We start from the raw sequence: 25,858 nt of genomic DNA, 5'->3' as shown, positions 1-25,858 counted from the left end.
CGTCCTCCTCCTCCTCCCGGGCCCTCCCGATAGGCTCCTACTCCGCCGCCGCGGCCCAGCCTCCCGTCCCCGCCCAGCCCACCTCCCTCTCAGCAGCCATGGCGGCCTCTGCTCTGGCGGCGGCGGAGTGGCGTCTCCAGGCCCTGCGAGGGCTGCAGTGCCCGTGAGTGCGGCTGGGCCCCGACAGGGAGGACGGGGCGCGGAGCGGGAGAGGAAGGAGGGAGGCCCTGCAGGAATGGACGGGCAAGGCCCACGCCTCGGGGCCTCGTCGTGGGTGCGGGGGGGCGGGGCGGGAAGCTGAGCAGTAGCAGCATCCCTCCCCCTCCCCGCTTTTCCTTCAGCTGGAGGGGGAAAGGGACGAGGCTTCACCCCGGGGCTCGGCGGCCCCAGAGAAGAAGGCGCCTCTGAGCATATGCAGCGTGCATTTTTAAATTCTCCCCCCCTTCCAATCCGCAATAACAAACAGGACACTCCCGCATGTCTTTCGTCCGAGGCAGAGTAGATCAGGGATACTTCCACTGTTAGTTTTCATAAAACTGCTGGGTTGGGTTTTTGTGTTATGTCTGTGCACTCACAGCGAGGGGAAGGGAATCCTTCTGCATAATAATAATAATAATAATACTGTAATAATAATAATAATTTATTATTTATACCCTGCCCATCTGGCTGGGTTTCTCCAGCCACTCTGGGCAGCTTCCAGCAAAATATTAAAATACAATAATTCATCAAATATTCTGAAAACAGTGCTCGCATTTAATAAGAAGCAGCTCTGGCTCCTTCAGATCTTCCAAATGCCTCTTGAAATAAATAAATAAATAGAGGTGTGCCAGGGCTAGCTTTCACCTGACCAGCTGGCAGCTTGAAAGGGCATTGGAGGAATGTGTGCATGTTGTCCTGGAGGAAGCAAGATCTGTTTTTCTCAGGCAAAGTGTTACTCAAGAGGTATCAGAAGGAAATGTTTGAAAATTGATGAACGACAATTATAGATAGAAAGAAGAGGATTTGCCCTACTTGACTATTTTGTGGACAGGTTATAATAATGTATAAAAGCCATAGCAGAAATTGGTAATTGAACAAGTGATGGGATGAATGTATTTCGAAATGATAGTTGGAAAAGTTAATTTACTGAGAGCAGCAAAGGAAGGGGGGGAAATAGAGGTGACATCTGGGGTGGGCAGGAAGTCAACTATTAAATTTGTATTTAATTTGGGGACAATTTGTTAAAAATTATGGAATGTCAGAATAATTGGCAAAAAAATGAAAGGGTATTGCTTCGTGGTGGCAGTGTTACTTATGTGATATAAGCGGTTTGTGTGGCAATGCCACAAAGCATTGCTGCCAACGAGTGTGTTAAGTTTTTGTGTTTTTGTTTGCAGAGGCTGGCTTGCATGGCAAACCGTTGCACAGGGATAGCATGGCTGCATGGAGCAGCTGTAAGAAGGGTGGTGGTGTTTGGGCGAAATGGACCTTAGGGCTGTATTCTTACGTTGCTGGATCGGCATGGGTAAACAGTTTCCGTCATCTGTAAAGAGAGCCAAGCAAATTCCTGCATTGCAGGGGGCTGGACTAGAGGACCCTTGGGGGTCCCTTCCCCCTCTGCAATTCCATGATTCTATATACTCTTCAAGGACATAATGGAGGAGCTCTTGTGGGATCAGGCCAAAGGCCCATCCAGTCCCTCCATCGTGTCCTCACAGTAGCCAGCCAGGTGCCTATGGGAAGCCCACAAGCAGAACCTGAGCACAACAGCGCTCTTCACACCTGCCATTCCCAGCAACCGGTCAGAGGTTTACTGCCTCCAACAGTGGAGGCAGAAGGTAGCTATTGTGGCTAATAGCCACTTATATCCTAATCCTCTGTGAATTGGTCTAAACTTCTTTTAAAGCCACCTGTTAGCTGGAAGGAACCAGACACCCCAATTTCCTTGTGGAAATTGTTGAAGGGGTGTGGGAATTTGCCCTGGGATGGCCAGTTCAGTAACATGAATTCAAAACAACTAGGCAGGGGTGTAGTAGGACCCAAGCAGCTGTACCCCATAGGTGAGACAATATTGCCACCAAGCTTGGTGCGATGAGCCCCATAACTGGTGTTCAGGCATTTAATAAGGCAGCTTTCTGTGCTCCTAACTGGAATCATTATAGAGCTATAAAACACCAGGCATACTTTTTGAGATGGTATAAACAGTATTTCCAAATTTGGCCTCACCACAGAAAAGGCAATGCAACCCTGACTTTCTTGTTCTCTGTCCTGGGGAAACCCATCCAGATGGGCGGGGTATAAAGATTATTATTATTATTATTTGCTTCCTAGCCTGGAATTTCATACTTGATGCTGTATACTGAGCTGACACTTCTGTTGACTCCCGAGATTTCTCTTTTGGTTAGTTACCATCAGTTCAGACAACCCCATCAGCACATACGTGAAGTTAGGGTCCCTATGTGCATTACTTTACACTTAACTTAACATGGAACCACACCTGACTCTTCTTCTCTGTCTTGTTCTCAGCCATGTAGATATGGCCAAGTGTACATTTTAGTGCTGCATTCACACAGCTATGTTCTTCAGATCAGCTATTACCATCTAGTAGCTCAACTGCAAAAGGAATTGTTATAGATCAGTCAGGTTTTTTCTTCCTTATTGGGTTCCTCTACCCTTAGCAATTGTACCCAGCATTTTATTTCCACCCCAAGAATAGCTCATTCGGCTAAATTTCTACTTTTGTTTTATACTGTGCTGTTTCCCCTCTTACAGAAAATGGATCTGGACAACAAGAGTCAGAAAATACTCTTCTGCAAAAGGTGAACTGTTTGGATTATTTTATTTACAGAAAAATGTGTTGTTAATGTTAACATTTTTGTAGCATCAGCTCTGCTTTTTTTTAAATTAAATTCTCACCCTGGCTGCTTGCATCTGAAAGTTTTATTTGCAAATAGGTCGATGGCAACATTGTTTCTTTACGTATTGAGATTTCCTCTAGAAAGGGTAAACCCAGATTAAATGGGAGAAATATACAAACTGACATTTCAATGGTAACCATATAGTGTTGATGCTGCAAAAAAATTGCATGCATGCGGAACACCCATCTCACAAAAAAAACAACAACCCAACCCTCCTCTGCAAGTACCCACTTCCTTAACTGAAGAAGCTTTTATTCATGATGTGGAAGACATGTTAAAAATAATAATAGGAATGAAGTTGTGCTATTGTTAGCAGTAAAAATCATGGTTTAATACTTTTGAAACTTATTTTCTCCTTTTTTAAAACAAACGAACAGGACAAAGAAATATTGAGAAAGTCCTTGTGGCAAATAGAGGTGAAATAGCATGCCGAGTGATGCGGACTGCCAGGAAGATGGGAGTGAAATCTGTGGCCGTTTACAGTGATGCTGACAGGAATTCAATGCATGTAGCAATGGTAAAGCACACATTCGTTAAAACATGTAAGGGGCCCACCCTGAAAACAATTGTAAAGTTGAACATGCAAAGCTGATTTAAACTGAGTCAGATTGTTGTACCATATGAAACTGGGTTGTCTGCTTTGCCTTCTCCCCTCCATCTGGCAGATTTCCCCCCCAGAGTTTTCAGGCGTCAGCTTTTCTGATTGTAAATTGAAGTGATATCTTTTCTTTTAGAAGAAAGGGACAACTGAACTTGGAAGAAACAGAAAACAGTCATACCTTGGTTTTCAAACAGCTTAGTTCTCGAACGTTTTGGCTCCCAAACGCTGCAAACCTGGAAGTGAGTGTTCCAGTTTGCAAACTATTTTTGGAAGCCGAATGTCCGACAAGGCTTCCGTGGCTTACGATTGGCTGCAGGAGCTTCCTGCAGCCAATCAGAATCCACACTTTGGTTTCTGAACGTTTTGGAAGTCAAACGGACTTCCGGAACAGATTCCGTTCGAGAACCAAGGTATGACTGTAGTAATTAATAGAAATATTTTCACATTTGGAAACTAATGGCTCAGTCCTGCTTTATTTGTATCTAGCCTTGTTGCAGTTCCCTGGAATAAGTTGGAAAGCCAATATACAGATTTATTCTTAATTATGTTGCAGATGCAAGTTAAGGGCTCCTTTTTTCTTTCCTTCCTTTTTTGTCATGCATTCAAACCGTTATCTAATGCTTCAGACCTACACACTTTCTTATGTATAGGTATCTGTATACTCAGTGGAACATAAAAAAGTCTATAAATTCTGATTCAATTGTGGTTCTGCTGTTTAAGGTTTTTCTTCTTAAAAAAGGTGTCTTGGAATGCAGCTCTAAAATTAGCTGTTCTGCGTTTGTCTGAAATGTAGCCAAATAATAATGTAAACACAGTTCCCTTTATTTCATTGCAGGCAGATGAAGCGTATTTCATTGGCCCAGCACCATCTCAACAAAGTTACCTGTCCATGGAAAAGATAATGCAGGTGGCCAAAAAGTCAGCAGCGCAGGTGTGTATTATAATTCGCTTCTTAATTCAACCTGCTTATACACGTATTTTTAAACAGATGTCAACTCTGGATGCTATTCAGTATTGATTTTTATGGGGCAGCCAAAGCCTTAGGAGCAACTTAGCAGAGAGTTCTGTAGTTCTACAATTAAAGTGATTCTCAACATGGTAAATATTGAGAACTGCATGCCATTTAGGGAATGTTTTTTAATGTTTAAAATGGTAAAGGGACCTCTGACCGTTAGGTCCAGTCGCAGACGACTCTGGGGTTGCGGCACTCATCTCGCTTTTCTGGCCAATATGTTTATTGTATTTTAATATTTTGTTGGAAGCCGCCCAGAGTGGCTGGGGAAACCCAGCCATACGGGCGGGGTATAAATAATAAATTGTTGTTGTTGTTAGAAAGACATGAACTTCACTTTAAATCAGATAATTTCCCTTGGATCTCCAAAAGACATTAGGGGTTGCCTTCCTGTTCACTTTTGCCTTCCTGTTCACTTTTGCCTTTGCCAAGCTACTTGTGTGGCTTGTCTTAACTTTACGGAGAGTGTGTTCTCTCATGCGCTCCTCCCTGTGCACCTAAATCAGCAGGAGAGGCCCTGCTTCATAATGCCTTGCCCATTGCTGAGGGGAAGTTGGTGAGGATATGGGATGGGACTTTATTCGTAATGGCACACACATTGTGGAATTTGCTTCCACATGAGGTCCACCTGACTCCCTCCTTAGTGTTTTCCACCAGAAGTCAAGGATATCTTAGAATAATAGAATCACAGAATCATAAAATTGTAGAGCTGGAAGGGACCCCAAGAGTAATCTAATCCAACCCCCTGCAATGCAGGAATATTTTGCCGTGAGGCTGGAATCCACAACCCTGAGATTTTGAGTCTCATGCTCTAATCTTAATCTTAATCATGAGCTTTCCCATGCAGCTAAAACATTGATATTTTCTTTTGACTCTGATATTCCACTTGGTTTTGTTAGTTTATACATTTGGTGGTATTTTAGCTTTCATTTTAAGTTTGTAAGGTTGTATATCTAGCATTTTTTTTAATTAAAAAACATGGTTTGTGTGTTTATTTCATAGGTTTGTTGTTTTGTTTTGCTGCTTTGAATGCCCATTTGGTAGAGAATGCTGTAAACAAATGGTTCAAATTAATCAGTAGGGCTTTAGCTACATAGGGATCTGCTTTATACCAGATCAGATTTCTGCTCCAGCCAACTCAGCATTGTCTGCTCTGACCAGCAGCAGCTCTCCAGGCAGAGGACTTTCCTACCACCTGCTAAGGAGAGATGCCAGGAACTGAACCTAAGTTATTCCACATGCATTGAGCTGTGGCCATTTCCCAGAAAGCTGAGCTAGGGGAGGCTTTGCTTTTGCAGCACTGCTGATGCTCCTGAGGTGTTCTGCGCTTGGGCAGAGCTTAGTACAGTAGTTGCATCCAGGGTCCTGGTTATACTTCAATGACACAACATGTGCTGACTGAAGCAAATGAAAATTTGTGCATTAGATATAAAAGTATAGAACCTCTTGTGCTATAAGCCAGACATAGGCAAACTTGGCCCTCCAGATGTTTTGGGACTACAATTCCCACCATCCCTAGCTACTAGGACCAGTGGTCAGGGATGTTGGGAGTTGTAGTCCCAAAACATCTGGAGGGCCGAGTTTGCCTATGCCTGCCATAAGCAGTTAATAAAACGGTATTTCCCGTATCCAAGCCCAGAACTTGACGCTGCGTTCCTCACTGACTTTCAAAGAAAGCTACAAGAAACCAAGGCAGACTGTGGAGCATCAGAATGTCCTTCTGATGAACAATATCCATCAGATGTTAGGTCGCTGCATTTGGGGCTCTGTGCAGCTTCTGAAATAGTTAATTGAGGGAAAGCTCATGCAGGGCACTGTGAGACCTGCCAGTCTCATACAATATGCCCTTGATACTTCCTGTTTTAGGCTATCCATCCAGGCTATGGCTTCCTGTCAGAAAATACAGAGTTTGCAGAGCTCTGCAACAAAGAAGGAATCATTTTTATAGGTCCTCCTTCATCTGCCATCAGAGATATGGGCATTAAGAGGTACTCTGTTTTGCTTCACGGCCTTTTTATACAGGGATGTTTACTATAATGGTTAAGATGGTTTTTTGTCTGACTGTGATGGTGCTTTACCAGCCTAGTGCTCTCCAGATGTTTTGGACTACAATTCCCATCATCCCCAGCTTTTGCAGCTGATGGGAGTTGTAGTCCAAAGTGTCTGGAGGTTACCCAGTTTGGGCAAAGCTGTTAATATAGCCTTGAGTTTGGGCTCCCCCACCCCCTCTTCTGTATGTGCAATGAATTAAGCCTACAGTGTTTTCAGTGGTCTGTGGGAATGACCACAAAACAATATGGTGAATGTCAGCATGGGAGGAAATCTGACTGTGTACAAGGCTGTAGAGCAAGACTAGAATCAGGTTTCAGAGCGTGACATGGCAGTTTTCTTATGCAAGCATAAAATTTGGGCTTTTTGAATTTAGCCCTCATAGAGTTGTGGGAAGAACTCTATGAAGAAAAATAAAACAGACAGTAATTTCCCATGTGCTAAAACGGTGTTTTAAATCTCATGGGCTGATCAGATAACCCAGGCACCCCCAAACTGCGGCCCTCCAGATGTTTTGGCCTACAACTCCTATGATCCCTAGCTAACAGGACCAGTGGTCGGGGAAGAAGGGAATTGTAGTCCAAAACATCTGGAGGGCCGAAGTTTGGGGATGCCTGAGATAACCATTTGATATGCTGCATGTCCACATACTGGCAAGTTCTAGTTTGCCCCCTTGTGGCTTCCCAGCATGGAATACATGGCATGGAATACAGTTCCTTTCTGTATGAGAAAATTGTAATGTTTGAAGCAGTCCTAGATTGTGGGAATACAATGCAGACAATGAGATGTGTAACAAGAAGCCCTCACTGTCATTGCCACTGAGTATCGAAAAATATTCTTTTGAAGCACTTCCAAAGCTATCATGTCCGCTGCCGGGGTTCCTGTTGTCGAAGGTTACCATGGTGAGGATCAGTCTGACAATTGCTTGGAAGAGCAAGCCAGAAGAATAGGGTATCCAGTCATGATCAAAGCAGTTCGTGGAGGTGGAGGAAAGGTAAGGACAAAGGAATTTGATCCTCAGCTGATCTACTGTACAAACAGAACAGAGCAAAGATCTTCAGCTCTGGTAAATAAATGCTTAAGGAGTAATGTGCCAATCACTGTGCCAGCCTGACATCTCGGACCCTGGTCACGCTACAAAGTTATCCTATATACCAGGCATCCCCAAACTGCGGCCCCCCAGATGTTTTGGCGTACAACTTCCATGATCCCTAGCTAACAAGACCAGTGGTCAGGGATGATTGGGATTGTAGTCCAAAACATCTGGAGGGCCGAAGTTTGGGGATGCCTGCTATATACCAAGGGTGGCTAATCTGTGGTCCTCCAGATGTTGCTAGATCACATCTTCCACCAGCTGCAGCTGGCATGGTCAATGGTTAAGGATGCTGCAAGTAGTTTCAGCCACATCTGGAGGACCACAGAATAGTCAGGCCTGCTACACATTAATAGTGAACTCAACTTCTTTGTTAGAATCTATGTAATCAAACAGCACCATTCATATTCAGGTTTGCAGGAATACCAACCCCCCCCCCAAAAAAACCCCTTATTTGGGGGGGAACCAAAAGGGTTTGGGGGCAGGGGTAAGCATGCAACAGAACTTCAGAAGGTGCCTAATGAGGACTGTGGCTGCTCAGTGGGCACAGAATGCCGACAGGGAGACAGAAACAGAAAACCAGGGAGGCGCAGGAATGGCGTGTCCTGGAAAAGACGTGATGACTAGCTGACTGGTGGAAGCATGAGCCAGAACACTCCATGTTGCAACATTTGCATGTGGGCCTCGATTGTCTTGCCCTTATTTAAATTGCTAGCTGTCGTCTCTCCATTAGCACCAGGGCTTGTTGTTGTTTAGTCGTTTAGTCATGTCCGACTCTTCGTGACCCCATGGACCAGAGCACGCCAGGGACTCTTGTCTTCCACTGCCTCCCGCAGTTTGGTCAAATTCATTTTAGTAGCTTCAAGAACACTGTCCAACCATCTCGTTCTCTGTCGTCCCCTTCTTCTTGTGCCCTCAATCTTTCCCAACGTTAGGGTCTTTTCCAGGGAGTCTTCTCTTCTCATGAGGTGGCCAAAGTATTGGAGCCTCAGCTTCAGGATCTGTCCTTCCAGTAAATACCCAGGGTTGATTTCCTTCAGAATGGATAGGTTTGATCTTGCAGTCCATGGCACTCTCAAGAGTCTCCTCCAGCACCATAATTCAAAAGCATAAATTCTTCGGCGATCAGCCTTCTCCAAGGCTGAATTACTTGGTTTCATACAACTTCGCCATAATGCATGTTTTGACCATGGCGGTAATGCTCCTAACAGGAAAGCGTGAGACGATGGTTGCTAGTTTGGTCCCTCCTCAAAGTAACTACAACTATATGTTAACTATATGTTATGTACTCAGTGGCACCTGAACAGTAGCTGATTCAAAGTTAGTACTTGTATGAGTGGTGCATCCATATTGTAAACCAACCTAGCAAAAAAGGATTTAGGACATCCTATTGTTTTTCACTCACTAATTTTTGCTCAGTATATTATATTCTAATATACTGGTTTTGTCACACCATAGGGCATGAGAATTGCTCTTTCCGAAAAGGAGTTTAAGGAACAATTGGAATCAGCCAGGAGAGAAGCCAAGAAGTCTTTCAATGACGATGCCATGTTGATAGAGAAATTTGTAGATAATCCAAGGTAACCACACCATCAATCTGCTTGTAATCTCTTTAATGAGTTTGTAGAACAAAAGTAGGAGAATTGATGGGGGTGTCTCTGAGTGTGTGTCCTACGGCAAGTGAAGCATCAGCAGTTAATCCCCCCCAAAAAAAATTCTCGGAAAAGCATGTTTGGGACATTGGGTCTTCTTCTTCTTTGGCGATCACTCGTAGCCAAGTAAGATTGTCTTCCATAAACACGATTTTAACAATGGGTCCGTAAGTGACTGTGGAGGCCAATTCTGGATCCACACATCCTTCCACAGTGGGGACATTGGTTTCCAGGCGGGAGTTGATTGCAGTATGGATTTCCCAAGCGTGCCTTCCTCTTAGCATGTTTCTCCCTTGCGTCCTGAGATCGAGTTTCTTCAAAGCCCATGACACCTTTGGTAAAGGCTGTTCTCCAACTGGAGCGCTAGTGTTGCCCAGTTGTAAGTGTTTATACTGTACTACATTTTTAAATATTTGCCTTGTGACAGTCTTTAAATCCTTTTGTTGACCACCAGCATTACGCTTTCCATTTTTAAGTTTGGAATAGAGTACAGTGGTCCCTCGACGTACGTACTTAATCCGTTCCGAATGCACATTTGTAGGTCGAAAAGTTCGTAAGTCGAAACGCGGCTTCCCATGGAAAAAAAATATTCAGAAAAATTCATAAGTCGAGAAAACCGCATGTAAAAATTCGTAAGTCGAGGAAACCGCATTTAAAGCCGCCAACAGTTTCCGTTCGCATGTAGAAAAATTTGTAAGCGTGCGGCCACTTGTCCCGTTCGTAAGTTGAAACCTACGGATGTCGAGTCATTTGTAAGTCGAGGGACCACTGTAGTTGCTTTGGAAGACTATCATCGGGCATCCACACAACATGACCAGTCCAACGAAGTTGGACATTGGGTAGGTGCACAGCACTCATGCTCCCCTGGAAAATCCAGCCCTGGCTGGAGAGAGGTCAAAGCTTGGATGGCTGTTGGGGTGTTGAGCAAGGGAAACTGAAGATGCCGGATAGATCACTTCCCTAGTGCTCTTGGGACATGGAACTGACCTCCCCAAGGTTGCTGTTTTTGGTGGGTGAGGAATTTAAACCCCTCTTTCTCTTATCACTTTTTCCCACTTCAAGATACTTGCAGACCACAATGTATAGTACTATATATTTTAATAGTAAAAAGGTAAAAAGGTAAAGGGACCCCTGACCATTAGGGGTTGCGCACTCATCTCGCATTATTGGCCGAGGGAGCCGGCGTATAGCTTCCAGGCCATGTGGCCAGCATGACAAAGCCACTTCTGGCGAACCAGAGCAGCACATGGAAACGCTGTTTACCTTCCCGCTGTAGCGGTTCCTATTTATCTACTTGCATTTTGACGTGCTTTCGAACTGCTAGGTTGGCAGGAGCTGGGACCAAGCAACGGGAGCTCACCTCGTCACAGGGATTCAAACCGCCGACCTTCTGATCAGCAAGCCCTAGGTTCAGTGGTTTAACCACAGCGCCACCTGGGTCCCTCCATATTTTAATAGTAGCAGTGAACTATTTGTTTAGAAGGCATATGCTGTGTTTATGGTGCATGCTACAGTAGACTTCACTACAGTATAAAATATTTCAGGGTAATAGTGATCTCTCTAATCCGTGTTAATAATTGTGAAGCCCCCTTAAAGTAATTGCAAATCACAGGTCCTTCAAGATAACAATTGTGAGAACAAAACTTACATACACTGAAAAAGCAGGCAATAATAGTTTATTTATATGTGTATACTTTGTTATCTGGTAGTCTTGTGACACATAATGTTTGAAAATGCATTCTGAAGTGTGGAGTATTGATTCCAATATATTAGTGATAATTATTCTGGAATATGCTCTGGCCCTATACTGTATACATATATAGTTGTGACAGTGCAAAGTGTAGCTTGCTATCAAAACTTCCTAAATGGGACACTTTAAGTTCCATGATAACAGTTTTCTACAATGCAGATCACTTGCTTGGTTGTCTTTCTGATCCTTCCGTTCATTTAGGGTTTTTAGCACAAGGTAATGAGTCAAGACCTTGTATGTGATATTGCAAACATCACACGTTGACCTTGTTCTGAATTGCTATGTTTGAATTTTCTCTCTCTCTCTCTGATAACTTAATACTATTTGAAAACAAAAGTGTGCTTTTGATAAATGTTTGCTTAAGTGCACAGACCTTCCTTTTCCTAGAATATGATGTTAGAGATTAGCATGTTTAAAGTTATTTTAAGTATGATGAAGGGTAGAAGAAAACACTGATCTTCCTGAAGTTTACATTGTTTCCAATTCTGAAAAATAAGATTATCTTTAATATATGATAGATTGTGCTAGTTGTCTTGAAGTGGCACAGTCTACTGTGATGGAATAATGCACTTTGCTCTTTTAAAAATGGCACTAATGGACATTTATTTATTAATATTTACATTTGAACCTTTATTTATTAATTTTTACACCTGAAACAGGCATGTAGAAGTTCAGGTATTTGGAGACCAGCATGGCAATGCAGTTTATCTGTTTGAAAGAGATTGTAGTGTACAGAGAAGACATCAGAAAATTATTGAAGAAGCTCCAGGGGTGAGTGAGTAGTTTCTGAAAAGGTGGTTGAAATATATAAAAGTGCCTTTTTTGTTTACTTTATTGACATACCGTATTTTTTTGTTTTTCACATGTGGTACCAATGGCTTCTTGGTATATATATATATTTTTTACAGAATATAATAATAGTTTCAGAGATCCCCAAACACTTCTAACATGGGATTTTGTGAAATCATGCTAGCTACCCCAGTATCCTGTTGCTAAAATGTATAGCACATGCACACACTTCTGAAGCTACTAGAGAAGCTACTTTTTCTGGAATGTTCTGTTAGTTTATCTGGGGTATTCTAAGCTATCTAAGCTATTCCTGAAATGTATTTTATACTAGTGATGCCTCATTGGTTCGACCATGTCTCTGATGTTCAGCATGTGGTTCCAGCAGACTTGATATCTATTTATTTGTGTACACATGTTAAGTCTTCCATCAACATGCTTATATTTAAAGGGGCTGGATATTTTTATTTGCAGGGTTTTGAAACCATTAGCGTTCAGTTAGGTCATGGGTCAGCAAACTTTTTCAGTAGGGGCCGGTCCACTTTCCCTCAGACCTTGTGGGGGGCCGGACTATATTCTGAAAAAAAATATGAACGAATTCCTATGCCCCCAAAATAACCTAGAGATGCATTTTAAATAAAAGGACACATTCTACTCATGTAAAAACATGCTGATTCCCGGACCATCCGCGGGCCGGATTTAGAAGGTGATTGGGCCGCATCTGGCCCCCGGGCCTTAGTTTGGGGGCTCCTGAGTTAGGTGATTTGTTCTGGTACAGCTTCTCTGTGAGGTTCATTTTATGTACATGAAATGTGGCTTGAATAACTGTATGTGAAAAGAAGAGGGTTTTTGTTTTTTTAAAAAAATGTGTTTTTTCCCAGGTAGATGATACCTGCATACAAGCACACGATGCTGTGTGTGGTATGAATGTAGTAACATCATTCCAACCTTTTCTTAGCCAGGAATTAAGCCTGAAGTAAGACGGAAGCTTGGAGAGGCAGCTGTCAGAGCAGCTAAAGCTGTGAACTATGTTGGAGCAGGTATTGAAAACTTAACTTCCTTTTAGTGCTGTATTTAGGTTCACATTGGAAGTTACGTATCCATATGGGAGGCATGTTTAGAGGAAGGATGCTTTAAGTGGAACTGTAGAGTTTATAAAGTGATTCAGGCCTCACCATGGGACTGAAACTGCCTTGGTCGCGCTGGTCGATGATCTCCGGCGAGCTAGAGACAAAGGTGAGAGCTGTTTCCTAGTTCTGCTGGATCTCTCAGCGGCCTTTGACACCATCGACCATAACATCCTTCTGGACCGTCTAGAGGGGCTGGGAGCTGGGGGCACCTTCCTCCTGGGCCGTGTTCCACTCCTTCCTCCTGGGCCGTGTTCAGAAAGTGGTGGTGGGGGATGAGTGTTCAGACCCCTGGGCTCTCACTTGCGGGGTGCCTCAGGGTTCCGTTCTCTCCCCTATGCTTTTTAATATCTATATGAAGCCGCTGGGAGAGATCATCAGGGGGTTTGGGCTGGGTGTTCATCAGTATGCAGATGACATCCAGCTCTACCTTTCTTTTAAATCAGAACCAGTGAAGGCGGTGAAGGTCCTGTGTGAGTGCCTGGAGGCGGTTGGAGGATGGATGGCGGCTAATGGATTGAAGTTGAATCCTGACAAGACAGAAGTACTGTTTTGGGGGGACAGGAGGCGGGCAGGTGTGGAGGACTCCCTGGTCTTGAATGGGGTAACTGTGCCCCTGAAGGACCAGGTGCGCAGCCTGGGAGTCATTTTGGACTCACAGCTGTCCATGGAGGCACAGGTTAATTCTGTGTCCAGGGCGGCTGTCTACCAGCTCCATCTGGTACACAGGCTGAGACCCTACCTGCCCGCGGACTGTCTCACCAGAGTGGTGCATGCTCTGGTTATCTCCTGCTCAGACTACTGCAATGCGCTCTACGTGGGGCTACCTTTGAAGGTGACCCAGAAACTGCAATTAATCCAGAATGCGGCAGCTAGACTAGTGACTGGGAGTGGCCGCCAGGACCACATAACACCGGTCCTGAGAGATCTACACTGGCTCCCAGTACGTTTCCCAGCACAAATCAAAGTGTTGGTACTGACCTTTAAACCCTGCCCTAAACGGCCTCGGTCCTGTATACCTGAAGGAGCGTCTCCACCCCCACCATTCAGCCCGGACACTGAGATCCAGCACCGAGGGCTTTCTGGCGGTTCCCTCACTGTGAGAAGTGAGGTTACAGGGAACCAGGCAGAGGGCCTTCTTGGTAGTGGCACCCACCCTGTGGAACGTCCTCCCATCAGATGTCAAGGAAATAAACAACTATCTGACTTTTAAAAGACATCTGAAGGCAGCCCTGTTTAGGGAAGTTTTTAATGTTTAATGCTGTATTGTGTTTTTAATATTTGATTGGGAGCCGCCCAGAGTGGCTGGGGAAACCCAGCCGTATGGACGGGGTATAAATAATAAATTATGATGGTGATGGTGATGGTGATGGTGATGGTGATGGTGATGGTGATGATGTTCTGCCTCACTGCTCCTGTCCAGAATAAGGGAAGCTCAGCCAGCCACTGGCCCAATTGCACATCATTCTAAGCCAAACCAACTTAGCACGAATGTGCTGCCTTCCAAGGAAGATATCACAACTAGTTTCCTCTCCCAGGGGTTTTTAAGTCAGTGCAGGGGTTTTTAAGTCAAGCCCAGGTTTGACTTAGTGTGTCATTCAAAGCCAGGCTCGTGGTTGAGATTTCTTCTCTTTAACCACGATCTGTAGCTAAAGCTTGTCCTATGGTTTGTCCTATGGTTGCAGGTTATGGTTTGAAAGGCATGCTGTGCCAACCTTTGGCTGTCCTGCACTGTCCCAAAAAGCCCAGGGAGGGGCAAAGTGACTGCAAGCTTCTCTTCTGAAGCTAGCGTGTTTGTGTGGTCGCAGTAAGCCAGAATCTGGATAGGTTTAAGGCTGCATTTGATGGAGAAATATTTCCACTGGATTAGGGTGTTAAACTTCCTGGAGGATTTCCAAGATGTGGTTTTGGATCAGGTTTCTAAAAATATAGTTTCCATTTAAGATGCTTCATATCGACAACAGACAGCAAACACTGTGGACAATGGCGTTATGCTGGGATCAGTGTTATCCTGGGACTTTGTTTAGAGAAAGAATTTCCACCGCTACTAAATGTACCAATCTTAAATATTTCAGGAACAGTGGAATTTATTATGGATAGTGAACATAATTTCTATTTCATGGAGATGAACACCAGGCTGCAAGTAGAGCACCCAGTTACTGAGATGATCACTGGGACAGACTTGGTAGAGTGGCAACTTAAGGTAAGGGCTTATGAGGGCATCATCTATAGCACGGGTGTCAAACACAAGGCCCGGGGGCCAAATCCGGCCCGCCAGACCTCGTCATGTGGCCCGCCGAGCGCCCCAGCCAGCGGGACCCAGCAGTGGGACCTTGCTGCTGAAGCGCCGCGCCAACAAAGCGCCGACAAACAGCTGGGGCCGGGAAAATGCTTTTTGCCCCTGGGTCCCTTCGCGCTCTTTTCTGGCGCTGAATCAAGGCGGCGACCCCCCCTTCCCTTTCTTTCTTCCTCTCTCTCGTTCTTATTCTTTCTTTCCCTCTACTTCCTTCCTTCTTTCTCCCTTTCCGTCTTCTCTCCCTCTTTCTTTCTTTTTCTTTCCTTCTTTATTCTCTTCCTTATTTACTACTCTTCTTTCTCTTCCCTCTTTCCTTCCTTCCTTCCTCTCTCCCTCCCACTCCCTCTTTTCTTTCTTTCTTTCTTCCTTCCTTCCTTCCTTCCTTCCTTCCTTCCTTCCTTCCTTCCTTCCTTCCTTCCTTCCTTCCTTCCTTCCTTCCTCCCCTCCCCCTCCCCCTCCCTCTCCTCCGAAACATAGGATGCTTCTTTATACTTCTGGCCCCTAAACCCTGGAACCAGGAGAGCAGCTCCAGTGAGTCAACCTCAGCCAGTCCCTTTGGTGAAGGGTGGTGGCTCACTGGCAGAACATCTGTCCTGCATGCAGAAGGACCCCAGCATCTCCAGGTACTAGTAGCTCTGCAAAGCTCCTACATGAAACCCTAGTGAGCCTCCACCACCCAGTGCAGGTCCAAAAATCATTTTTCAATAAATTGTACAATAATTGTACATTTGAATATCTACTTGCCATTATTCTTGACTATGTTTCTGCTTTCAGAGCTAGTTATTACTTACATTATTACAAAAAACAGTAATAATTGAATGCAGTGACAATAATTTATGATAATAAAGAGTGGACACATAGTCCTACAGATACAACCGGCCCTTTGAGGGTGACCAAACTGCTGGTGCGGCCCCCGATGAATTTGAGTTTGACACCCCTGATCTATAGGAACATAGGAAGCTGACTTATACTGAGCCAGACCCTTGGTCCTTCCAATTCAGAATTGTCAGTGCTTATTGGCAGAAGCTCTCTATAGAGTTTCAGACTGTGGGCATTCCCAACCCTACCTGAAGATGCTGGGGATTGAACCAGGGACTTTGTGCATGCCACTAAGATGCTCTGCTTGTGCCTCCATTTGAAGCCGAGCATGGCTTTTTACCACCAGCGTGGGAAGGTTTCTTCTTGCATCTGGGACAGTGAATTCGCACTCTTTCTGTCTGGGCTGATGCTAAATTGGGCATTGAATGAGAGTATGTAAACACAATATTAGAAGATAAGGATGCATCAAGAATGATACACGGGAAGTCACTTGAACAAAATTGTATTAATTGGGAAATATTTCGTATAATTAGGTTGAGATCTGGAAAATCAATAAACTTGCTTCAAGTTATTCCACTGTGTGAGTGCTCTCCCACACAACGTTTGCTACAGTCTGGCATGAGCATTAAAAATGGGAAGGATTAGCTAGTTGCAGGTATTATAGAATTCAATCTGTTGCTCTGTAGATGGTTTGTGAATGAGAGTTTAAAGCAGGAATTGCCAGCCTGCTTTTCTCTCTGCTGTACAGCTGTCAAAGGCACAAGGACCCTGTTTTTTTGTGCAGTGTAAAACCTAAACCTTAAATACCTCAAGGATTTCTACTACTTAAATTTTTGCTGCACAATTTTTCTGTGATTCCTTGATACCCTCACAGTCCAAAGACACTATTCTCAATCCCGTAGAAAAAGCAAAACTCTTTTTCTTTACAGGTTGCTTCAGGGGAGAAGATTCCTTTGGCCCAGGAAGAGATCTTTCTTAATGGACATGCTTTTGAAGCTAGGATCTATGCCGAAGATCCAAACAACAACTTCATGCCGGGGGCTGGTCCCTTATTGCATTTGTCTACACCACCCTCTGACAGTTGCACCAGGATAGAAACCGGGGTAAGACAAGGTAAATTGAACCTCCTTGCTGCAAATTAGTGTCAGGAACATTCTTTTCGCTTTAAGGGTGTGATCCTAGTTTCAAAAGCAAAGGAAGTAATGGGGTATGAACTGACTCCTTTTTAAGTTACTCATTCTGGCAAATTGCTTTCCCAACTCTTCCTATTTCAGGAGATGAGGTTTCTATATACTATGACCCAATGATTGCTAAGTTAGTCGTTTGGGCAGAGGATCGTCAAGCAGCATTAAGGAAATTAAGATACTGTCTTCGACAATATAATGTAAGTACAGATGGCATTACGATTTATAAAGTGCTTTTTCTCTGGGGGAACGCAGGGGTACACATACCCCTAAACATTTTATGTTGCCCCGACCAACATACCAGCTGTCTCTGCAATAGCAGTGTGGACTGGAGCTCTGTCATTTTCCCCGCCGGTGCCCGGGGATGGGAGTCTGGGGCGGCCGTGGTGGAGGCGATGGCACTTCTCCTTCTCTTCCTCCTCCTCCTCTTCTTGCCAGGCTAGAGCCAGCCGGTGAGTGCCATGTCCCTCATTCAAGCTGACCCCGCCGTCGCGGGGGCCTTCCCGTCCTCTCAGCACCACCGCCTTGAGTCCCTCGTCTGGGGGTTGGGGGGGTAGGAAAGGGGGAGAAGCCAAAATGAGAGTACCCCTAAACATTTTTTAAAGAAAAAAACCACTGGTCCTATCTGATAAAGTAGGGGAGGGAGACCTGTGGCCTTCCAGATGTTCTTGGACCATCTCCCATCACCTGTGACTATGCCCGTTGGAGCATGTGACTGCAGCAAATGGCTTGCCTTCACCTTTCTTTGTTCCCCTCCCTTGGCAGATTGTAGGGCTAAGCACCAATGTTGATTTCTTGCTGGACCTCTCAGGCCACCCGGAGTTTGAGGCTGGAAATGTTCACACCAATTTTATCCCACAACATTACGATGAGCTGTTTCCACCCAAAGAGGCAATATCTGAAGTGGCCTTATGCCAGGCAGCACTTGGACTCATACTGAGGGAGAAAATTGTGACCGACACTTTTAGAATGCAATCAGGAGGTAGGCTTGAGGCGTCTTTGGCTTTTTAGAATACTTTCTGTTACAGGGAAGAATATGTCGTGTGTGCGCGCTCTCTCTCTCTTTTATTTGTTTCACATTCATGAGCAACAATTTTCCAGATCTCATAATTGCTTACAAGCAGAATTCTCTGCTTGAAAGAGCTCCCCCATTCATCTCAGTAGAGCATTAACTGAATCTTTCTCTCTCCATTTTTTATTTTCCAGATAAGTTCTCTCCATTTGCATCCAGCAGTGGCAGAAGAATAAATATACCTTATGTTAGAAACCTGACTCTCTTAGATGGTGAAAATAGTAAGTGACTTAGTTCTGAATGCCGAGAATTTGAATGGCAATCTTTATTCTATAGCTGAGAAGGACAATGAGACATACAATAGTACAATAATTCAAAATGCCATTCTTTTTATGTACTGGTACATTGGATTGATTTATATAGATCACTCGGCACGTACTTAAACTACAAGCATGCCTTTTTGTTTTCTTTGTTACTTTCATCACAGCTGCCCCATATTTCCTGGTTTGTTCATGCTGTTCAACATTCTCAACACTTCGGGAAGCAGGCCTTGCCACTAGTGCATACTTACATAGGATTAGATGTGCCCTAGGTATAATACTAAGGGGTTTTAGTATTTTGTGGGAGACCTTTTTTGTGCTAAGGGCTGCTTCACCCTGCTGGAAAGCTGTTGGGAGGCTACATATATGTTTCAGTGTTGGATAGGGCCCAGACCCATGCACAGTCACAGACCCTTAACACATGCAAAGACAGGCACATAGTCATACAGTCATACCTCGGGTTAAGTACGCTTCAGGTTGAGTACTTTCAATTTAAGTACTCCGCGGACCCATCTGGAACGGATTAATCCACTTTCCATTACTTTCAGTGGGAAAGTTCGCCAAAGGTTAAGTACGGACTTCCAGAACCAATTAAGTACTTAACCTGAGGTACCACTGTAGATGCACAGAAACTATATCCCATGAAAACTCTACTCAAGTTTCACATTCTGTTTTCTCTAAAGTTTCTGAAAAGAAGGAAGTTCTCCAGCACCCTGCCCTGCCCTGACATGCAAAAAGAACTCAGTTGTCTAAGCAGCACATCTGAACCACAACCTCTCCCTTAAAACGATACATTTCAGGATGCAGTTGCATCCTAAAAATTGATGGCATGAAGTTGCAAAATGCATGGCTGGCTTTTTTGCACACTAGCAAGGGGCCGCAAGTCGAGCCTGAGCCCAAGAAGGCCTGCTTCTGCATTGACACCAAGTGGTCATCCGCAACTGGCTGTGCCTTCTCAGAAGTTCTTAAAGATCAGCTTGGCCTGTATTGGGGAAGGTGCCTAGCCCAGGCACCCTCAAACTTGGCCTTCCAGATGTTTTGGGACTACAATTCCCATCATCCCTGACCACTGGTCCTGTTAGCTAGGGATCATGGGAGTTGTAGTCCCAAAGCATCTGGAGGGCCAAGTTTGGGAATGCCTGGCCTAGTCCTAAGTTGTTTAGGGCTTTAACTGCTAACAACAAAACATTGAGCATGGCTCGGTAGCTAACAGGTAGCCAGTGCATATCTAGTACCGTATGTGTAAAGCTATGTCTCCCACTGAGCAACCTAGCAGCTACATTTTGTACTTTTCAGCCACTTCTGAACCAGGCACAAGGGTAGCCTCACGTTAGTTTAATTGTGAATCACTGTAGCAGCACAGTGTGGCAGAAGGTGTAAGGTGACGAAGGGAACAAGGAGCCCACACTTGTGGAGAATGGGGAGAGAGAGTGGAGGTGAAGCTACTTAGAGCTTTCAACGGATAAGTGGCATACAAATTTTTAAAAATAAAGATAAATTGAGAGGAGGTGAGCGACTTCAAAGAGGTGCAGCTCAATTGGATGTGCATTATATTTGGGTTTTAAATCCTCCTCTCCCCTCAAAAAAAGAGAAGAAAACACACACACACACACACACACACACACACACACACACACACACGGAAGTAATTTAAATCTTTATTTTCTAACAGAAGTGAATATGACTGTGACCTACAATCGTGATGGATCATATGACATGCAGGTAAACGTCCTCTATGTAATTTGAGTAACTTTTTCTGTGTGGTTTTTTGCAAATCCTTTGTGGCCTATATGTATTTGACCCAAGCCCATCTCTGTGGACTGCGACAAATTGGATAGAGTTTCTAAGGGGCATATTCTCTGTATGGGTGCCCTTTTCATTTTGGTAAGCCTTAATGCTTTTCTCCATTCTTGGAATGCAGCATGATCCATCTCCCAAGCTTATTTCCTCAAAAGCGGTACATCGACCAGGGAGTTAAAATCCTGTTTTCCTGCGTTGCAAGAGGTTGGTCTAGATCAGGCATGGCCAAACTTGGCCCTCCAGCTGTTTTGGGATTACAACTCCCATAATCCCTAGCTAACAGGACCAGTGGTCAGGGATGATGGGAATTGTAGTCCCAAAACAGCTGGAGGGCCAACTTTGGCCATTACTGGTCTAGATCATACATCCCCAAACTTCGGCCCTCCAGATGTTTTGGACTACAATTCCCATCTTCCCCGAACACTGGTCCTGTTAACTAGGGATCATGGGAGTTGTAGGCCAAAACATCTGGAGGGCTGCAGTTTGGGGATGGCTCATCTAGATGATCCTTAGGATACCTTCCAAATCTGCAATTGTATGATGCTATGTAATTGTATTTCAGATACAGAATAAATCTTTCCATGTTTCTGGAGATCTGTCGAGTGATGGTGATTTGGATTGCATAAGATGTTCAGTAGACGGAGTTGTTCATAAATCCAAGGTGGTAATTTTGGGCGACGCCATTCACCTCTTCTCACCGGTAATATTTTCTATTTAATTTATCTGGAGAATAAATTCCCAGCCAGGGAAATGAGTGTTTTTTTAAAAAGGGAAAAAAATTATAGATATGGATACATCTATTTACATTTGGGAGAACAGGGACTGAATGTGTGGCTCTAAACTTTTATGTAAGCAGCCCATAATATTCTTGTAACACTTGAAAATTCATGGCTTTAATTAGTAGCTAAGGCTAATTAGTCAATACTGAACTGTTCAGTGAATAAATTGGCTTGTAAAGCTAAATGCCTCACATCTTTAAGTCATAAGGATGGGGAGATGGAGCATGGATCTTAAAATTTAAAAGAATATCCTAAATGACTAGATGTCTGTGTAAGCTCCTGTGAATCAGGGCTGCAATATTTGAAATGTATTCATGAGGAATTACACATTTTTAATCCAGCCCATTCATATTCATGCTTTATATCATTTCCAAAATGTGTGTTGGCTTAGACTCACATCCTTTTCATACATTATTGCTACATCTTGGAAGTAAGTTAAGACTAAGTAGGCTTGGGAAGTAAATTCAAAATAAGGTAACAAATTACCTTGGTGTTTTCTGAATTACATCGACAACCTCCTTTATAAGAAGGAATATTCTGTTGGTGGTCTCAGAAGGCTGTTTTTTTTTAGTAAAAAGTGATGAAAGGGAATTAAAATGGTTCTCTTAGTGAATATCATGTAAAATCCCTGTCAATAAATCAAGTCTTTAATGTCCATCCTAGTTGCACCTGTCATTTCAAGATGTGGAAAATACAGGTTTGTACCAGCTGTAAAAGTGTTGTTGCACTCATCTGCTCTAGGTGTATTTTTCTTTTCTCCAGGAAGGTAGTGAGCAGATTGGTCTTCCCGTGCCAAAGTATTTCTCCGGAGTGGGTTCAGTTGGAGATCAGGGTGGGGCTGTGGCCCCCATGACGGGGACAATAGAAAAGGTAATTCTGGAGGGATCTGTGTGTGGATGTGGCAGAGCCTTTTCCCCTTGTAAACCACTTTACAGGGTTTTTTTTTAAAATAATTGGTGTATGAATTTTATGAAATAAATAAATAAATAAAGGAGGCGCATTGCCCTTTTGTACCAAAAGTGATGCATTGATGTGTCCTGCAGGGACTGTTCACACATTACATTCACTTCTGGTTACTTATCATCCTTCCTTACTGTAGAGTGTGGTTGCCTTCAGTAGATCGCTGCTTACTTTGCCACTAGCCGCTTCCTTTAAGCTCCTCTGCTGAAGAATCTTGAGGCATTGAGGCAAATTCTGGAGCATGTTCTCACTTCATGCAAGGCAATTAGCAGGTCTTTTGAGTCCCCCCCCCCATGTGAACTGAGAATATGGCCAGGAACACACCAGTCTCCCATGGTTGTAGGGAAGACACGTATGGGAACTGAAGACAAGATTACGTTCAAGGAAGCTTGTCCATTGCTATGGATCTTCTCACTGAAGCTCAGCGGGTTCCTCAAGTAAATTAAGGGTTTCCTGGGACTCCCTTGGAAAAGATCCCTCAGCTGGCTTCCTTCTTCATTTCCAGCTGACCAATCTCTTTGTCCTCACAACTAGCTCTCGATCCACAGCATCTGCTGTCAAACATCATAAGCCCTCTAGGCTGCATTGCTGTTTTGTTCTGCTGCTTTGTTCATCAGTTTGCTTTGTGGCTTTAGTTTATGATATTATTATTATTATTATTATTTGTATTTGTTTTAATTTTTGTAACTTGCCCTGGGACTATTCCATGAAGGGCCAGGCATTAAGTACGACTCATAAACAAAGATGGCAGGTGGTTTCATGTTCTCTAATTCTTACAGCCCATTTACTCATGGTGTGGATTGACTTGCAACTGTGGGCTCCTCTGGACATTTTTTTAATTGCACATGCATGATGATATAATAATAATAATAATAATAATAATAATAATTTATTTATACCCCACCCATCTGGCCGGGTTCCCCCAGCCACTCTGGGCAGCTTCCAACAAAACATTAAAATACAGAAATCCATCAAACATTATAAGCTTCCCTAAACAGGGCTCACGATGCTGTCAGGGTGGTCATACATGATCCCAACTTTCCATTTTTCGGGGTGCTCATACTGCTTCATGTCCAGTCATAGCTTATACTGTAGTGTCCTGCTGAAATCCTGCAACTTTTCCTACCACAAATATTCCGGGGGTGTTTTTTGTCCCACTTTCATTGCACCATTGCCCCTCCGGACAGCGATGATGTGGTCGCATTGGGGAAGCAAAGCAGGACAACTAATAAAGCAGAATAAACCCACCATTAAACACTCTTACTATGTCAAGAATATATTGCAGAACACACCTGCAATAAAACACCAGTCTGGAGCGTACATGTAGCAAGAGCCATGACCAGTCATCCCTCCCTAGACCATATGCCTCTATAATACATATGTGGTGATAAATTATATTTTGGGGTGCACATTTTCATAGGTGCACTTTTAAAATGTCACTGTGCTGGAGAAACCAGCTACAAAGGTAATTGCCTTTCTTCATCCTCACACAAGGAATCTTTTGTCCTCTTTATTGCTTTCTGTAAACTTGGAGAGAAACTCTGTATTTGTATAGGAGGAACGTGTCACCTGGCTTCTCACTCGCATTTCAATTTGTTAGGTGTTTGTGAAAGCTGGTGATAAAGTCCAGGTTGGAGACCCGCTGATGGTTATGATAGCTATGAAAATGGAGGTGAGTATCATAACATTTTAATCACGGAGAAGACAAGAGGGATTTGGTTTTGGTTTATTAGCACATCATATAAAGTGTGCCTTAAATGTTGCAGACATAGTATGTTAACTGACTAGTTGTTTAAGGATTGTGCTGGTTTTATTGGCATGAGTGATTTCTAGCTGTAACAAACTGTCCTAATGTTTCCCAGGAGCAAATCTTCCATTGTGTTTACATGCTGGAATAGTCTTTATAGTTTAGAAAAATGATCCCTCACTCCCCACCCCCTGCCATTTAAGCATTTCTATTCTATCCAAGGCTTGGTGCTATACAAATTCCAACAAGCAAAGGATCTCTCTAAAAACTACTGCATTTTTTCTTCATAATGCTCCTAGTAATTAAACCATTGCAGGGTATACATTTATAACTGTGTTTTGGCCTTGCTGGGTTCCTTAATAATAACCTCAAACAAACTGGCTCAGTTTGCCTTATTAATTGATGCTGGATTCCACCTTGCGCACTAAACTATTGTTAGGCACTGTTTTGGGGCAGTGTGTAAACAAAAGTGGTGCTGTGTCAGAAATTGTAGTAATCGTAACCTGATGCTAAGTGACTCTCTTCCTCCTCAAGCATTATATAATGTGTGAGCTTTTGACCCATCATTTTGATATAGCCTTGCATGACACACACTTAATTTCTAAAGCCCAAAACCAAAAATATTCTGTTAAGCACTCATTCTAGCCTTAAAGGTTTGGCGCAGGGGAGAAAAAGACAAAATCTAGGGCTGGTAGATGTGGCTCATGGAGGGCCAGTTGATAGAACCTTCAGCATCCTACCAGAACTATGGCCAATGTCCCAGCCACCTCTGCCGAAGGAATTAAAATGTGGTCTTCAATAGAATACAATTCGTAATATGTTTTTACAAGGTATAAATCTGTGACATTTGTAGGACAACGAGCAGTGCTATCATGGCATCGGTCTGTTTGGGAGGAAGGAGAACCTCGGCTGAGTCTGGGCACCACTTCCTCCCCAGCAGACAGTGTGATCACCTGATTGGCTGATGGGAGGATGCCCCATAGCTCTGATGCACCACAGTGGAATAGATAATCAGTGTTTGCACGGAAAGGGTTAACTTTCGACTCTGACCCATCCTACTCTGCAGATAATTGTTGCTGTGATAAGGTTACCTAAAAGCAAAGTGATATGTTCTTATCTCTTGGGATGGAACAGAGCAGGCATCCCCAAACTTTGGCCCTCCAGATGTTTTGGACTACAATTCCCATCATCCCTGACCACTGGTCCTGTTAGCTAGGGATCATGGGAGTTGTAGGCCAAAACATCTGGAGGGCCGCAGTTTGGGGATGCCTGGAACAGAGGAATCCAATACTGATGCTAGGTAGCTCTCCCTACCCCCCAATCTATTCTGCTGGGTGTGAGGCAGGTATCAGGACTGAATTTCCCCCTAACATTTCTGCATACATTGTTGTACTTGGATATTTATCTATCGATTAAAAATTAAAATTTCTGTTCAGTAAATCAGCATTCTTTCGTTTGAGCCTTGAACCATTGGTTTTGGGTATAGATGTCTGCACAGGAATCCTGTATTGGCTTATAGCTGATCTGCATATTTTAAACAAGGTGCCCTAATGTATAGCTCTTATTTGTACAACTGATGGTGCCAGCTTGAAGTTTTAAATCTGAAGAAGTGTGCATGCACACGAAAGCTCATACCAAAATAAAAACTTAGTTGGTCTTTAAGGTGCTACTGAAGGATTTTTTTTTATAGAGAAACAGTGATTGTTTAGCTAATGTATACTTATTTCTCTGCAGCATACCATACGGGCTCCAAAGGCGGGAATAATTAAGAAGGTTCATTACCAGGAAGGATCACAGGCCAACAGACATGCTCCACTAGTTGAGTTAGTGGAAGAAGACTCTGAATCCGAATAATCCCTGGTGAATCTCGGTGATGCCTTTTGATTTTTCCCTGATTCTTTTTTATTCCTCAAGAAAACATCTTTATATTTTATTAATTTAATTATTACTAATAAAATGCTATTATTTCCTCTG

General features: G+C 43.6%; 1 protein-coding gene across 2 annotated transcripts; it reads left to right on the top strand.

Annotated features, from left to right (window-relative positions):
* Window positions 1-49: 49 nt before the first annotated feature.
* On the top strand, window positions 50-25,858 carry MCCC1 (methylcrotonyl-CoA carboxylase subunit 1). Of its 2 annotated transcripts, none has more exons than XM_088669229.1 (19): window positions 50-163; window positions 2,752-2,798; window positions 3,275-3,439; window positions 4,314-4,429; window positions 6,377-6,498; window positions 7,406-7,553; window positions 9,111-9,232; window positions 11,714-11,825; window positions 12,799-12,880; window positions 15,043-15,170; window positions 17,012-17,195; window positions 17,357-17,466; window positions 18,032-18,248; window positions 18,473-18,559; window positions 20,271-20,320; window positions 20,961-21,098; window positions 21,940-22,047; window positions 23,738-23,809; window positions 25,619-25,858. In XM_088669229.1, exons 1-19 carry the CDS (start codon window positions 99-101, stop codon window positions 25,736-25,738), a joined length of 2,193 nt encoding a protein of 730 aa, XP_088525355.1. In that variant the 5' UTR covers window positions 50-98; the 3' UTR covers window positions 25,739-25,858. The 2 variants fall into 2 exon arrangements, with proteins under 2 accessions (XP_088525355.1, XP_034989359.1); XM_035133468.3 differs by having other exon boundaries at window positions 51-163; window positions 3,275-3,414; window positions 4,334-4,429.

The sequence above is a fragment of the Zootoca vivipara genome, chromosome 5 (genome assembly GCF_965207765.1).
Source record: "Zootoca vivipara chromosome 5, rZooViv2.hap1.1, whole genome shotgun sequence".
In the NCBI taxonomy this organism is placed as follows: Eukaryota; Metazoa; Chordata; class Lepidosauria; order Squamata; family Lacertidae; genus Zootoca; species Zootoca vivipara.
This window is presented reverse-complemented; position numbering and strand designations above follow the sequence as displayed.